The sequence below is a fragment of the Lichtheimia ornata genome, assembly GCF_029851405.1.
Source record: "Lichtheimia ornata isolate CBS 291.66 chromosome Unknown scaffold00010, whole genome shotgun sequence".
In the NCBI taxonomy this organism is placed as follows: domain Eukaryota; kingdom Fungi; phylum Mucoromycota; class Mucoromycetes; order Mucorales; family Lichtheimiaceae; genus Lichtheimia; species Lichtheimia ornata.
In genome coordinates this window covers 359,522-375,233 of record NW_026695330.1, presented here as the reverse complement: position 1 = coordinate 375,233, position 15,712 = coordinate 359,522, and the positions used below count along the sequence as shown (strand labels likewise).

Here is a 15,712-nt window from a genome sequence, read left to right as displayed (position 1 = left end):
AAATGCAATCACCGTATATAAGGATTGCTTCACATTGGATATCGTTTCATTCATCAAGATGGTCATTATGGATGAATACCTATAGGATGACACATTGTCGGAAGCTGTAAACTAAATTAAAACCTAATCGACCCTGCATCGTTTGACAAAGCAAATTCACGGCATAATGACATGCGTGCACTGTATTGATATACCTTGATAATATCACCAACATAAAGTATACTTGGTACATAAGCGATTCTCCTTCAATGTATGGTGATGCATGCTCAATGGTATTATACTATGTGCCTTGTTCTACCTATACTCCACAGCTACAACAACCTTGTGGAACGTGTACTATTATGCGATCCCTCCTTCATACCCAATCGATGCATCAAAGATGAGGATCATTTACATCAATACCCTTCCAGTAGCCATGGAAGCATGCTGATACGATACAAGTAATGGTGATCAATGTTATGCTTATCTTAGTAGCGGTTCAACGACCCCAAATGTGAACAAAGTGGTATGCAGGAACAGTGATCGGATGCAATCCATGATAGTGATGGAAGGGATGATGATCAGGCATTACCTATAGGATCCAGCTATTCGAATCAAAGCACTTTATTCATCCTTTCAAGATATACATGATTTACATGTAAGTGGCAAAATACGCCTATCACGTGTGTGATACGTACAACCAGGGTGTGTGTGTAAGTTGTAGCATGGGTGATAAAACCTTTTGACAATGATACAAGAAGAAAGTAGAACAAGATGTTCCATAATAATTTATCCACAAATGAATCTTGAAGTGATGGTTTGGATGGTCATGTTTCATCATGTGGATCCCAGCTCACGCCAGGGCACCAAAGAAATTTGAGGGGAGGAGGTGAGCGGCGGGGAGGTACATTGACCCTCTTTCCCTTTTCCCTTTTCTTTTTTCTCTACGACAGTGTGTCATATACCATGCTCGAGGCAACTGGCTTGTCCCTTCAACTAGACGATGGTCGCTATCTATTCAAGAATGTTGACATTCACTTGAGTCAAAACGATGTCTTGGTGTTACGAGGACCAAGTGGTGCAGGGTAAATGTCCACGCAAGTCTTCACATGAGTCGCATTCCAGTTATCTAATGCTGAATCGTGTTCCTTTTTCTACCCGATTAGCAAAACGACGCTATTGAAATGTCTTGCCGAGTTGGTGCCTTACGAGTCTGGAACTATCAAGCTACACAACAAAACAGCCAACGACTATGGAGTACCCCTGTGGCGATCCAGGGTCATGTATGTGCCTCAACGACCAGCTATTCATTCTGGATCTCCGATGGATCTATTCAACATGGCCAAGAACTTTGCTAGTCAAAAGGAAAAGAAAGCATTTGGTGACCCAGTACGTTTTGAGCAACAATCTCTTTCTCTTTAATGGTATACTGATATGCTTATTTCATTGTGTAGGCACAAATTGGTATGCAATGGAACTTATCAGAATCACATTTCACCGAAAAATGGAGCAACCTTTCTGGTGGTGAGATGCAACGTGCCTCTTTGGCTGTGGCATTGGCTTTGAATCCTGAAATCTTGTTACTGGATGGTAAGAGAGAGGGAGAGTGTGTGTGTGTTACTATTACAAGACCGTGAGTTAATGTGGCATCATCATCATTTGCAGAACCGACATCGGCATTGGATCCCGAATCGACACTTCTTGTTGAAAAGACGCTAAAGACGAAGACATGCATTTGGATCACGCATAGCCCTGAACAAGAAGCACGCGTTGCTACCAACACATTGACATTGAAACGTTTGTATGGCAGCAACAAATCTTTGGATGAGGATGATTCGATCTCGGAAAGAACAGCAGCTGATATGGCCATTCGTATGTAAACCCCTCACGTCATTATACACGACCACAACGTATCTTCTCCACGCCTGCATTGCATCACAAACACACACTTTGATCATTCGTCATCCATACTCCCTACTCTCAACTCGTATGTAAAGGCCGACTTGTCTTGTATACCTTATCAACCCCCAATGCAAATATACTCATGGCAACTGCTGATTGGTGCCAGAATTTGGGAAAATGAATTTGTGTCAGGTTCAGGAATAATGAGGTGTTAACACTACTTTTTAATGCACTTTTTTTGGGGGGATATGGTATTGGATATCTGCTCTATCAAGAGGAGGAGTAGTTGAGAAAGGAGGAGAAGGCTAAACACAGGGTAAAAGTGAGAATGAGTGAAAGAATGGGCATAATCATAAGGTATTTCTTCATATGTAAGGCGCAAATTGAACACAAAAATAAAAACAAAGGAACATACAAGAAGAAGCAAATAACAACAAGGGGCAAAGGGGATATGTGTGTGTGTGGAGATCCATAAGGTCAAGTATGTGTGGGTCACAATATGTAAGAAGTGAATAAGCGAAATATTCATACGAAGAACAACAAAGCCGTCAACGGCTCTGTGTTAGTGTGAAAGTGAAGATGCGCAGAAGAATGATATGCAAGAATGGGGGAATAGGGGGGAATAGGGTGGAGTTGAATGATGAAAGGTATGCTGATGATGGCGATGATGAGGATGAAAGAGGAGAATAAACGCACGCGGATAATAATGAAAGGGATGGGAAAGAAATGAAAGGTGTAGAATTGGATAACGTGTGTGAGTGTGAGTGTGAGTGTTTGGCTTACAGATTGCGGTAGCGACGCTTGCCAGCACACTTCATAGCTTGAATCTCAGGGCTTGTACGACACGCTTCTTCCATCCGCAAGTGGCGTTTAAGGGCATCGGTACGAGCAAATGCCTTTTTGCAGCAGAGACAAGGATATGGTTTGGCACCAGTATGAACCCGAATATGGCGTTGGAGATCATGTTTACGTGCGAATGCGCGAACACACAAGGGGCACTGATATGGTCTAGCCGCGTTGCTGTTGGTGCTGGCAGTGGATGAGGTGCTACTTTTTCGTTGTGCTGTGGTCATCGGAGCGGCAACTGTATCCGAAGGACTGGTGATTGTGGTGTTGTTGTTGTTTGTAGAAATGACAGTAGCTGCTGCTGCAGGCACGGGGATGTGGCTATTTTCGTCATGTTGATCGATCATCACTTGTTGTTTATCCTCTAAAGGTGCAAGACCCATCGATGGATGAATGTGGTGATGTTGTGGACATGCAGACTCCTCATCCATCATAGGCTGAGATGAATAAAAGAGATAGTCAAAGGGTGATGCCATCATGTCTTGCATGTTGGGTGGCGTGTAATAATCAAAGGTGCCCTCGATGGGTGATGGCTGCTGACTCAAGCTATCGGAATAAGGCGAATACGATAATGATTCGGTGGGCGAAGGTGGTAACGTATCCACATACGATAGTTGCAAATCGACAGGAGACGAAAGTGTGCTGTTGTACCACGAAGAATCATGCTCGGCATCGTTAACGGGTGATAATGCTGGTGCCCCATATGTCGCCAAAAGCATGTCGGGATCCATATACGCGCAGTAATGGTTGTTGGTGTTGTTTGGCGTAGAGCCGCAATAAATCTCTTGCTGCTGGTTGTCGTAGTCTTGGTACATCATAGTAATAAGGTATTGTTGTTGTGTGGGATATAATGTTACAAGTAAATGGCACAAGTGATTATAATCTTTCCTTTACCAACAAGGCCAAGACAAAAAGAAATATTACAAAGAAGAAGAAAATGTGGTTGTGGGGTGGGGAACGATGGTGGAATAAGGCAAGTTTATATAAGGTGCGTGTTCCTATGTGCACCCCTTGCTTAAGCTGTACCGCATTATCTGTACATCAACCTTCCACATACATGTATACACACACACGCACAGCACGCACCAAACACACATACCGCATCGTACACACTCGGCTCGCACAGCTTTCTTTTCTCCTACTTGACTCCACCACCATTCATCCCCCTTCACCCCTTGCTCATCACATCCATCCTCTATCCCCCAAACAATCACTTTATCCATCCCCTAGATAATAAGCCTCCCCCCAAAATGGTGCGTGTTGTTATCTTTTCATCCATCAGCCTATTGGGGGAGAGGGGGTTCTACATACACACTACTATGGTGAGGCCATCGTTTGCCGATCAAAAAGGGGATGTCTGACCATGCTGGTGGGACAAAATTTGAAGCATTGGCAACACAGCATCCCAAGCCGACAAAATCCCTAAAAGCACAGATCGTTCGAAAATAGTTTATTCTCTCGCTCTCATGGTCTCCCAACCTGCTCCTACATGCATTCGCCTTTTATGGCCATTATCTTCAGGAGAAAAAGATCAACCATGCGGAGAGCATTACATCGAACGGCCTCGAAAGACCAAAGTATGATGACAAGGGGGGGGAGACATGAGTACATCAGATGATTGATGTCTCTCTTAGTAAATGGTGTTCTGCATAGGTCGTGTGGTGTGTATGTGTGAATGAGCGCGTGTGTGTGTGCACATACACGGCCCATCACCTATCATTGACACTGTGCCACCTTGCCGGCAGCCATCGGCTTTTTTCTTTTCTGGTTCACACACACACACACACACACACACGCACACAATCATTTGTGAGAGTGTTGAAAGCCGCGTTTACATAATTACAACACCTGCACGAATGAGTATGCATTGCTGACAGGATGACAACCACGGGGTGCTTTTGGATCAGCCATGTATATGCAATCTTACAATACTTTTGCAAGGGAAGGGGTCGTTTCTATACTTTTTTTTAGACAGCCTAGACACTTGCGCAATAAGATACCCATAAAAACATCCATGCACGAACATCTTGTCTACTCCCCGTTCCGAAAAACGGGGGCTGATCACCCACAATCAATCTTTCGAAGGATTGGGTAGCCGCTTTTTGATGATGCCTGCAGCTCCATAAGTAGCCTAGACCCCCATTTTGCATGGCACATCATCATCATAATCCCACGCACTTGTCATTTCCCCCCACCTCATTTCTCATTTTCCCTTCTGAGTAATAATAATGTAGATTACTCTTGATCCTGGATCAGCAACAAAGATTTCCTTCAGCAGCATGCAACTCTATGCTCATTTTCTTTTACGTTCAATATGCATACATGTTGTTGTGTGTGGATAAAAGGGGGGTTAGAAACATCATGTAAACAACAACGCTGAAGAAAACGAAAAGCTTGTCGATCAGCATTGCATTGCATGCATTGACTTTTTTCTCCTTTTCTTACGACTCGACCTTATATCTCTTTACCCAATTCCGAATGCGACCAAAAAATCTTACTTGCGACACCACCCATTTTGACTCAAAACATCGATCATTCTTTATCGCTCATGAACCCTACTCTCTTTTGCCTTGTCCCGATTAGGTTGGGATATGCAAGGGATCAACTGGTTCACCACGTACATTTGACACCCACTATTAATTTATTCTGCTGCTATCGCTATCATTGAACTCTTGACGTGTTAAATGTATGTAATCGACCTATGGCATTATACGTCCATTGCCAGGCACGCATATCGACATGCAGCAAGCAACATGAGAAGAAGGAGGAGGAGGAGATGGGAGGAAGGGGAAAAAAAGAAATCCCTCGAAAATACCATATACATGGCATCTCCTACAGTGTAGTTAAGATGACTATGTGTCATTTGTTGAATGAATACTTTGCATCGGCCAGGTTGTGCGTGTATGTATATATGTTGGTGCATGCAAATATGGGTGTTTGGCCGACACTCATTCCCTGTTCGCTGTGCCTGTTGCCTTATTCTACAAGAGCCCGTCCTAGTTGTCACACAGACGATGCTTTGCACTCCCTAATTTCTTTTTACATGTCATCATCGGAATGCCCGTTCCGTGCTTCGTTCCTTGCCGAGTTTGGGGGGTCACAGGGATGATATCAAGATGTTTCTTGGGGGTACATTCGCTGAGAAACATCATCGTGTACGCGCACACGCACACACGTTTGTAGGTATGTGCACCAATAACACAACGACAAGCGTATCAGTAACACCTTTCCAAACGCACGGCCCAGCTAAATTACTAAAGGCACGATCGTCATTATGATGGGGGTATTGTTTTTGGCTTTATGTATGGCATTGTGCTGATAGATAGAAAACAACGAAAAGTTGCTGATATACTACATACTCGATATGCGATGCGCTAATATATATGTGTGGTTGTGGTTGTGTGTGTAAATGATTATGATGCAGGTGGCCTGTTGCTGTATTGGTTGGCCATGGGATGATCAGCCGGGGTCAATAATTCAAAGCTGCATAGTAATTCCTCGCTCACACTCATGAGAGCACCAAAGTTATCGAATTCGCCACAATAGTTGGGTGCTGAGAAGACCGTTACGAGTGACTTTCCTTCAAAGAATTGATATCCATCTTCCACAACCTACATAAAGGAATGGATCAGCAACAACGCCGTAAATCGAGAACACGTACCGGAATAAGAATTTGCTTACTTACCATGTGTGCTCTACACACAAGATCTAGATCGAACCGAGCGAGGAATTCCTCAATAACCTTACGCCCAAAGCAGTACGAAACGCCACGTTCATTTTCTTCCCATTCATCGGTGGTTTCGGTAGGATCGGACCATAGTAAATCATTCAATAAGCCATAATCTGGTACATCGGTCGGTCGCTCAATGCTGCGGATCTCATCCATACTGTGCAACGAAGGCGATAAACCCCCATGGACACAAAAGATCTTGTTGGCAACCAATGCCGCAATCGGTAATGTGTTGAACATGTCCACAAATGTCTTCCATATCTTGGGGCTCAAGCGTCGTTTGCATTCATCATAGAATCCATACACTAGCAAGCGACGTAGTAACAACGAGGAGGAGTTATTAGATGATGATGACATACATGGAATCCATGTCCAAATTTACCTTTGGTTACATTAGCACACTCATGGTTTCCTCTCAAGATGAAAAAGTTTTCTGGGTACTTGATCTTGTAACAGAGCAACAGTAACATGGTTTCTAAACTTTGTTTTCCTCGGTCCACGTAATCGCCCAAGAAAAGATAGTTGCTGCTCGGAGGAAAGCCGCCCATCTCGAACAGCCGGATCAAGTCGGTGAATTGACCATGCGTATCACCAACAATCTTGACGGGTGGCGACAACTCCAATAGGGTCTTTAAAGAAAAGAAGCAGGGTTAATAATAAAGTTCAGCAACAACAACAACAACCCCCTTTTCCTTCTTTCTTTTCCTTCCTTGCTGCATAACTTACAGGTTGACTCATAAAGATATCCATGGCCATACGACAAATGGTGACGACTTCAGATGCTCTTAAGCACAATTGCTTGGGAGTTTTGTTGGAATAGCCGACTTCAATAAGGCGACGAATGCAATCATCAATCTGCAGTGGCATCCCTTTCATGCTATTCACGGTCAATTGATTCATCGAATTGATAGTCAGCTGATTGTCCTCGACGGCCGTTGAAGCAACCGGTGGCCAATAATCAGATGATGCTGATAAGTGTTTATGCTGGTGTGGATGAGGATGTTGTTGTTGTTGCCCTCCTCCTTGTTGATACATTGCATTGTATTCTGCTTGTGACATTGGCGGTTTGTTAGGTGCTGTTCCTCTTGCATACCCCGCCTTTTCCTCTTCAAACGAGTCCCTTGGGCGATTGCTTGAATACTCTGGGTTGAGATGAGCTAATGCTGAATCACCACTGCCGAATTGCTGCCGCGTTGGAGAGTTGATGAGAATGGAATTGGATGAATGAGCAGTGTTGGTGCTGTATTCGTTGTCGTTGGTGGTTGTATGGTGTGGCGGTTGTGATGGATTACTGTAAAGGGGTGGAGGACCCACCATTCCCCTCTGCTGTTGATTACGCTTCTTTTTGGATACACTATTTCCCATGATGATGATTATGTATGTGAGTAGTGGTGGTGGTGGTGCCTTGATATAATCGCGTGTGAAGTGGAATGAAAAGAAAAGGAAGGATCAATGCACTAGCCCAAACATGAATCAATACATGCGGAGGACCAAATCGCACTTGCCTTGTCCCTCCATCGTCATAATTATAGCATGCTCTTAGTCTACTGAATCATCATCCAGTAAATATTGGTACTGTTTCATCGTCGTTGTTTATAGGAGGATCATCCGCTATGAATAGCTGTCAAGGGCAAATGATAAAACAAGGAACAAGGCTCATTGTTATGGATATTTTTGGAGGAGGGGTAGTAAAAGACTGAATTAACATCTCATTTACTGCTGCTGTGGTAGTGTACGTAATATGCGTGTCATTCTTTTGCTCACGTTGTTCCTGACAACCACCTGCACTTGCCATGTGTGTTAAAATCATTACGCATGTAGCTTGGCTGTCGATCTTTATAGTTCTACATTGAATCACGCTATAAATTTAGACTTTCCTTCTCATGGATCAGGATGATCTACAAAAGGGATTAGCATTTTCCGCTCATATGCCGACCACTCGAACCGCGTGATCTTTTCTTTATTTGGTAATCCAAGGAGAAAGAAAAGAGGGTCCAATCTGATTTTGTGTAACGATAATCAAAGTCTTAATGCTTGCTCAATAATCACCCCCACAACACGGCCATCCTGGGATAGGTCACTTTCATACCCCCGCCATAATTGAGTACCACCCTATTTATGATCCCAGCGTCGATAATAAATAACATGTATTATGTCCATTGAGTACCACGTCCTACAAATTCAACTCTACATAACCCAGCAGCTCCTCCTGATGCAATCCAGCCAGCAGACGTTGTATTTGGACACCAGCATGTCTATTTATGTGATATATGTGTGAGCCATCATCTCATAGCGTATGTGTCCAATAATCCATACCTTTGTTAATAGCCGTACTGAATCTTTCATGTAATGGTAATACCCCTTTTCTTTCTTGCTTTGATCTTTTGACTATGGTACCCACGTTAGTACCAGGCATTTACATGTTGCAGGGGATCACTTACCATGGGCTTTAAACCATCAATGTATTGAAACGTATCTTCTTCGGGATCATACTCAAGCTTGTAGGCGATGTTTTGATATTTGGTCTAGTCGTTTGTTGTCAAAAAGAATGAAAATCAAACATCACCTCCCTCCAACATCAACCTACCTCTCCACGACGTCGTAGTACATAGGCATTGACGATCTTTAACCATCCATCCGAGCTGGTAATTGAAAGAAATGGATGCATTTCGCTTCCTGCAATTGAGAAAGACGCTGCGTTGCCTTCCACCAGTCGATTGCCAGGGCTTAGTTCACTCTTTTCCTTGGTATCGCAAAGATGCAAAATATTGTCACCATCCATGTACGAAAGCTTATCGCCGATACCTGGCCAGACCAAAGCGTACGCTATACCTGGTAATAATGCAAATACATGAGCATTGCATATCCTTTCGCACAACAAGCTGCAACCACTTACTTCGTGTACGACAATACATAATCGGATTGCGTGGATCTTGTGGGTGGTGTATGAATATGCAGCCGTCTGATCCACAAGATGCGAAGTTGACTGGATCAATGACACCGTGCCATGCAATATTTCGTACAGCAGATGCATGGACAACTACTGAGCTGTTGACATATCTTTGAGGATGATCGTCGTCCTTGTGTCCATTCATAAGAGCCCTTTCAGCATCCAAAACGGCAACCATACCTGTGGAGAAAAGAGACGCATGTAAGTTTCCATAGGTTGCCAATAGTGATCCCTGTTACCCCTACCATTTGCAAATCCACATGCCACTTTGCTATGTCCACCCCAAGATGCCACCATCGGAATCATGTTGTTGAGCTTGAGTGTGTAGCGCACCTTCTTCAATCGCACTATGACCATGATGATCAATACGTGCTATCATCCAATCACCATACTACTCACAATAAAGAGTGCCTTGTCCTCCTTCACGTTGCCTTAATGCATTTGGATGAGGTACCACGATCAGCCGTACGGTATTGTCGCCACATACGATGGACAAGATGCCGAGCTTGGGAATGTCCTTTTCAAGTTCCTATATGATTGAAAGGCACAAGATCAATACCACAATCATATTGACACTTTGCCTTTTGTCCTGTTCCTACCTCTTCATAAGCACCATAAGGGCACCAATCCAACGACTTGACAGGCCCAAAGTCGTGCAACAAACACAGATCAAGTCTTGGTTCCACAGGATCATCATTCACCGACAAATGTAGCTTCCAAATTTGAATTGCATTCTTGTATGTTCCTGTTGGGACCTCTCCTCGTTGCTTGTGATGCTCTTTTTCAGCTCCTCGGAAACCGGTAATTGCCAAATATTGCGCGTGTGGATCACTTTCAATATCAGGTCGTTTGGGCGCGAAACCAAGACCCCATATGGCACCTCCATTGTTGATCACATAGCCTGGTTTGACAGCAACATGCTTGCCTATATGGGTAGGAGATGTTAGCCTATGCGCGTATCCAAATGTGTATATGCAAGCAAGCTTACCTACAGATTCTGTACCAAGCAAAGGGATATCCACAGTCGTCTTTTCCTTGATACCAAACATCACCTTACGCGCGTTGCCTTCGGGAAGATAAGACTGTGCTTCACTAGATCAATGTCAATACCAAAGAATACAGCACAACGATCGCGTTGCATTACGTACCTTTCAGTGACAATCTCCCATTCGTCTTCGTTCGGGTGAACTCCAGAGTAATCGTCGCGATTGTTGCCTTGATCTACGTTGAATAGCTTTTGTCGCAAGGGGCCATGGAGCTCGACGTCAGCGTCATTGGGAAGTGTGGGTGGACCAGCTTTGTGGGAGGGCATGAGCAAGTGATCGTTATGCAGGAAAAATAGAGGCAGCTGGAGGAAACGGGAAGACCCCAAAGTTGTCGACTTGCTCCAACTAAATTCAATTTCATTACCCACACACACATAAATCCCCTTTCTCCTTTTCGTGTATAAAGTGCAATGTCTTCTTTATTTGTGTGGATTGCTCAACGCTCTTCTTCATCAAACCCAGGTTGGCGTTTGCCTACTATAAATGAAAGGATGACTTCAAAGGCTCCGTTTATAGTGCTATAAGGATGTTCAGATAGCATCAACAACATGAGGAAAAAATCATTACATCATTCCATGATGGGCTTTATCTTTATGACTGTAGACTTGATGTCAATCTTAGATGTCAATAAAGATGATCCATTTTGAGTTTCTAAGTGCAAGACGTAGACGCCTATAGTCAACCAACATGAAGATGGGGATTATCGAAAAGACTAGAATGACGATTAAGCATAGCAGTACCTGGATCATTTAATAGTTCCGTGTTTGCTCCGAAATCCATATTCTTGGCAAGATAGGTTCCGCGACGGAAACGATCGAATATTGCACATGTCCAAAATAGTGGAGTAAACATGAGCATTGTTCAAGAGGCCATGTGTAGGCTGCCATTGGTGATATAATACACACATAGGTGCCCTGTCACCTAATCTAGGTATATCTACGTTGTGTCTGTACATAGAGTCATGTGGAACAATGCAGTGATCCAACAACGGGTTTTACCTTATACAAGTCGGGTATGTATTACAAATAGAAATGATGAATCTGTTGCAAATCGGGAGGAGCAGGATGTGAGCTTATATTCACTTTATACATTCACGGGTAAAAGGACACTGCAATTACAAGGCATATACGTTGTATTGTGATCTCATGTTATGGATGCAGAATGAGAACAAGTACGTATCATGTATAAAAGATGGGACGACGTGCACTTTGCAAATCCGAAAACGCATTCGTTTCATGTGCGTGGTGATATGCTATGCATACATACCATTGTCCCTTTCCCCTTTGAGCTATACTTCTCCGCACGGGCAATAGTGCACGAGGTAAAGAAGCGTATTAAGAGTGGATGTTGGTATCGGCAGCAACAAGAATATGCCATGGTGGTGGTGGTGGTGGCCTATTGTCAAACACAATGTGCCACGTGGATAAAGAATTGCATGTATATGCGCATGATGGAAGTCATTGTGAGAAAACTGGGTACCCGTAGTTTGGCTTGGAAACCGATATAGCTAGTCTCTCCTATGCAGTAGCCAATTCTGTTTCTATTGTCCAAAGTGAAAATGTAATTAAATATGGTTTGGATCCACCCTGGCAAAAGTAACAAGGAATAGGGACAAAGTTACATGGCATGTGATGGTAGTAGTGGGGTATGGTGATAGTGCGTTGCCAAGGTGATTTGCTTTTTTTAATGACCACTGTTCGGCAACTCCCTTTTGCAATATCCTAGTTCATCACATCCACATACACACATCATGTCCCCCAACCCCCTTTTTTTTCTTCTTTGCAATATTTCAGCCCCATCTCAGCTCACTCTCACTCTCATTTTGCTGTTTCTTTTCTCTTTTATCCCTTTCCTTTCGTTCATTCTATTTCGTTGTCGCCCTGGACGGTGCCTATCCACTTCCTCTCACTCTTTTGCCCTTGACCTTCCTTCTTAATACTACCTGTTATTTTATACCCACTCACACACACGCGCTATGACCCAACAAGTGGTATATGCCATTCACAATTTCGACGCTGAGAACGATGATGAGATCAACTTTCGAGTTGGAGATCCCATTGTAGTCCTTGAACGAGACGACAAATATATGGACGGCTGGTGGCAGGTACATAGACTTCTTGTTGTATAACCCCGCCCCCAAAAAAGCTTCTTCCATGTCCATTGACCTGATCGTGTGTGCAATTTGCAGGGCCGCAACGTCCAAGGTCATGTTGGTTTATTCCCAATGAACTACATATCGACCGAGAAGCCTCGTCAAAACAACAACAACTATTCCTCTCAGTCTATGCATAATACGTTCTCCACCACTAGTACAACTACCAGCAGCAGCCTTAGCGATCGTGATCTCGAGCACAAGATTGACAGCACTATCACCCACGTGACGCACGCCACATCCACTGTCGGTGGTGTTGAATTTGGGAACACTCGACCTGAAGAATGGACGGTGAGCCAAGTCGCTTCATGGCTTGATTCGATAGGTCATGGTTCAGTAGCCCATTTATTCATTGGTAAATGTTTCCCTTTTCTCTTTGCCTATGGATGAATGAATACTAACAACATGATGCTTTCATGTAGAACAAGAGATTTCGGGTGACATCTTGTTGGATCTCAACATGGAAGCACTCAAGGAATTTGGCATTTCCGCGTATGGCAAGCGGTACAAGATTATGCACGCTATCACTAGCTTGAATACGATTGCACCACCTCCGCCAAAGAATCAACAACGACCTCCTTCACGGGTATTGTCTACCAAAGGTGGCAGTGGTGGTGGCCCACCATCCCCAGTTGAATCCGATGGATATCGTAGTAGAACTACAACAGCAACTACACCAGCATCATCCGATGATCACCTCTCACCTTTGAATATCGCTTCACCAACACGTCCCATCTCACCTCAAAGTCTTGGCACTTCGCCTATTGTCAGCCGATCTAATACGTTTAATACCGTTTCCTCCAAGAAATCCAATTCATCCTCTGGCACTATGCGTAGCAGCAGCGATGACCAAAACAATGGAATGATGATGCCTCGTACCAAGACTACCAGCCTGTTTTCTAAAAAGGGAGGTTATCCAAATCAGCATCAACCTGACATGGATGGCGAAGCTACTTACTCGAGTGCAACATCAAGCATTTACAAGAATGATTGGATGACCGAGGTATGTATCCATCTTATGTATCGACGTATTCAAGTTGTTGATGGTAGAAAAATTGTATAGTCCAATATCTCGAGCAGTGGGTCGTCGTTTGAAGATCATTCTATGTAAGTTTTAACTCCCCGTTCTATATTGGAGAGAGAAAGAGAGAGCAAGAGAACCCCTTGAACTCACTCTGTGACTAGGGAGCCTGGTGGATCAGCCGTTCGGAAAATGTCTGTAGCTTCAGCTGATCCCACAGTAAATCAGCCTGATGGTTTCCAAGCACCTGAACATGAAGGATGGCTACACAAGCAAGGCGACAAGTACAAGACTTGGAATAAGCGTTGGTTTGTTCTCAAGGGAATCAATCTGTTTTATTTCAAGAGCCCAAAGGTATAATATCCTCACGATATGAAGCGCGCCCTCTTGTATACTCCTTTACTAAGATCAGACCCTCTTTCTCCTTGGAGGATGTACGCATGAAAGGAATTATCAATCTTCGTGGCTATCGCATTGTCGTTGATGAATCCATCCACAGCAGCAAATATTGTTTCAAGGCCCAGCATGATCGTGAACGGACATTTTACTTTTATACCGATAGCCAAGAATCGATGCGAAAATGGGTGAATGTACTTATGAAGACCACCATTGCTCGAGATATCAGCTGTAAGTGATAGGCGCATATCATTTTTATTCCTTAACTAATATGATTTGTATAGCACCTGTTGTATCTTCCAATCCTGTGGCCACCGTGTCTTTGGACGTTGCTCGACGTATGCGACCAAGACCCCCTTCCATGATCATGTACAACAATGGGAATGGCACAACCACCGTGCAGACCAAGAATGCTCGACCCCATACAGAGTTGATGCATGATCCCAAGATGACCATGTTGCAAGAAGAACAAGAAGAGTATTCCCAGCAGCCAGCGTCAATGATGGATCCACACGTCGAGTGGGTAAACGGTCACCTTAGTCAACCTATCAATGATCTTTCCTCTGCATTCCGTGATGGTGAACGCTTGGTTGAATTACTCGAATCTCTTAGTGGCAAGCAAGTACGCCGACCACCACCACCTGAGGATGGATGTCAGAGCGACATGTATATGCTCAATACCATTGTAGCAGCGTTCAAGTTTATGGGTAGGGAAGGTGTGCAAGTAAATGGTGAATTCACCATCAAAGGTAAATGATCAAGCATCCTTAATGTGTATATGTGTATGTGTCGACTAATTTCGATGATGACAATAGATGTGTTTGCTGGAGACGTATCCAAGATTACCAAAATGCTGGATGCCATTCAGGATTGGTCGGCGCAGTAAAACTGCAACAATCGAACCACATACGCACCCATTATCCCAGCCCTGTTATACTAATTCACTGTTGTTTCCCTTTCACCTTTACGCACAACCCCCCTTGTCTCTTTGTCTCTCTTTCTGAACTCCCATTTTACCAACGATCTCAAAAGCGTATAATATATCCAGTCTTTTATCAATTACACAATGGGCTTTGGTCGTACTCCTAATGTCGAGTCATTCTCGGGTAGTCCACCCCTTTTTGGCAGCTTTCCTCTTGATCACCAAGGTACTTGACACAGCAACAACACCAACAACAACAACGAGCAACACCCATTCAATTCATATCATTGTTGTCTCCAATAGGCGAATGTAAAGACTTTATGAAGGAATACGTAAAGTGCTTGAAAGAAAACAAAAACAATAATGGCAAATGTCGACACCTGTCGCGTGCATATCTCCAATGTCGTATGGACAAGTAAGTGAAGGAAAAGTGCATTCTCTATAGGAGTTACTAATGACATGGTTGATAGGGGATTAATGGATAAGAACAATATGGACAATCTCGGATTTGCCGATCTCAAAGACAAGGACAAGAACAATGACCCGAATAAGAAATAAAACGCAACTTAAAAGAAAACGTTGTTTTTAATGTATTGTAATGGGAGAAAGGTAATATGATGTAAATGCGAACGATGGGATATGCTTGGAAGACCAGAGTTACGTAAAATTGGATCCGGGAGAATGGATATAGAAAACACAAAGATGGGATTACAGACAACATTGGTATTGGCTCCTGGTTGTCACAAGAAGGGGTTGCCATGGCGATGG

The 15,712-nt window shown here is 43.6% G+C and overlaps 6 protein-coding genes across 6 annotated transcripts; 3 read left to right on the top strand and 3 right to left on the bottom strand.

Annotated features, from left to right (window-relative positions):
- Positions 1 to 945: 945 nt before the first annotated feature.
- On the top strand, positions 946 to 1,859 carry O0I10_003251 (uncharacterized protein; the record flags this gene model as incomplete). Its single annotated transcript, XM_058483323.1, has 4 exons — positions 946 to 1,064; positions 1,146 to 1,368; positions 1,434 to 1,569; positions 1,645 to 1,859. The coding sequence occupies 4 exons, from the start codon at positions 946 to 948 to the stop codon at positions 1,857 to 1,859; spliced, it is 693 nt and encodes a 230-aa protein (XP_058345942.1).
- An 801-nt stretch (positions 1,860 to 2,660) lies between these two features.
- On the bottom strand, positions 2,661 to 3,545 carry O0I10_003250 (uncharacterized protein; the record flags this gene model as incomplete). The annotated part of the gene is made up of 1 exon (XM_058483322.1): positions 2,661 to 3,545. One exon carries the CDS (start codon positions 3,543 to 3,545, stop codon positions 2,661 to 2,663), a length of 885 nt encoding a protein of 294 aa, XP_058345941.1.
- Positions 3,546 to 6,140: 2,595 nt separating this feature from the next.
- On the bottom strand, positions 6,141 to 7,822 carry O0I10_003249 (uncharacterized protein; the record flags this gene model as incomplete). Its single annotated transcript, XM_058483321.1, has 4 exons — positions 6,141 to 6,338; positions 6,413 to 6,762; positions 6,840 to 7,086; positions 7,184 to 7,822. The coding sequence occupies 4 exons, from the start codon at positions 7,820 to 7,822 to the stop codon at positions 6,141 to 6,143; spliced, it is 1,434 nt and encodes a 477-aa protein (XP_058345940.1).
- Positions 7,823 to 8,607: 785 nt separating this feature from the next.
- O0I10_003248 (uncharacterized protein) lies at positions 8,608 to 10,719 on the bottom strand (the record flags this gene model as incomplete). Its single annotated transcript, XM_058483320.1, has 10 exons — positions 8,608 to 8,712; positions 8,774 to 8,845; positions 8,899 to 8,982; positions 9,045 to 9,289; positions 9,354 to 9,587; positions 9,653 to 9,754; positions 9,807 to 9,936; positions 10,007 to 10,332; positions 10,396 to 10,499; positions 10,556 to 10,719. The coding sequence occupies 10 exons, from the start codon at positions 10,717 to 10,719 to the stop codon at positions 8,608 to 8,610; spliced, it is 1,566 nt and encodes a 521-aa protein (XP_058345939.1).
- Positions 10,720 to 12,428: 1,709 nt separating this feature from the next.
- On the top strand, positions 12,429 to 14,908 carry O0I10_003247 (uncharacterized protein; the record flags this gene model as incomplete). Its single annotated transcript, XM_058483319.1, has 8 exons — positions 12,429 to 12,557; positions 12,642 to 12,960; positions 13,028 to 13,608; positions 13,669 to 13,712; positions 13,791 to 13,980; positions 14,058 to 14,253; positions 14,307 to 14,771; positions 14,838 to 14,908. 8 exons carry the CDS (start codon positions 12,429 to 12,431, stop codon positions 14,906 to 14,908), a joined length of 1,995 nt encoding a protein of 664 aa, XP_058345938.1.
- A 180-nt stretch (positions 14,909 to 15,088) lies between these two features.
- Positions 15,089 to 15,502, top strand: O0I10_003246 (uncharacterized protein; the record flags this gene model as incomplete). Its single annotated transcript, XM_058483318.1, has 3 exons — positions 15,089 to 15,170; positions 15,248 to 15,359; positions 15,415 to 15,502. 3 exons carry the CDS (start codon positions 15,089 to 15,091, stop codon positions 15,500 to 15,502), a joined length of 282 nt encoding a protein of 93 aa, XP_058345937.1.
- Between the last annotated feature and the right edge of the window lie 210 nt (positions 15,503 to 15,712).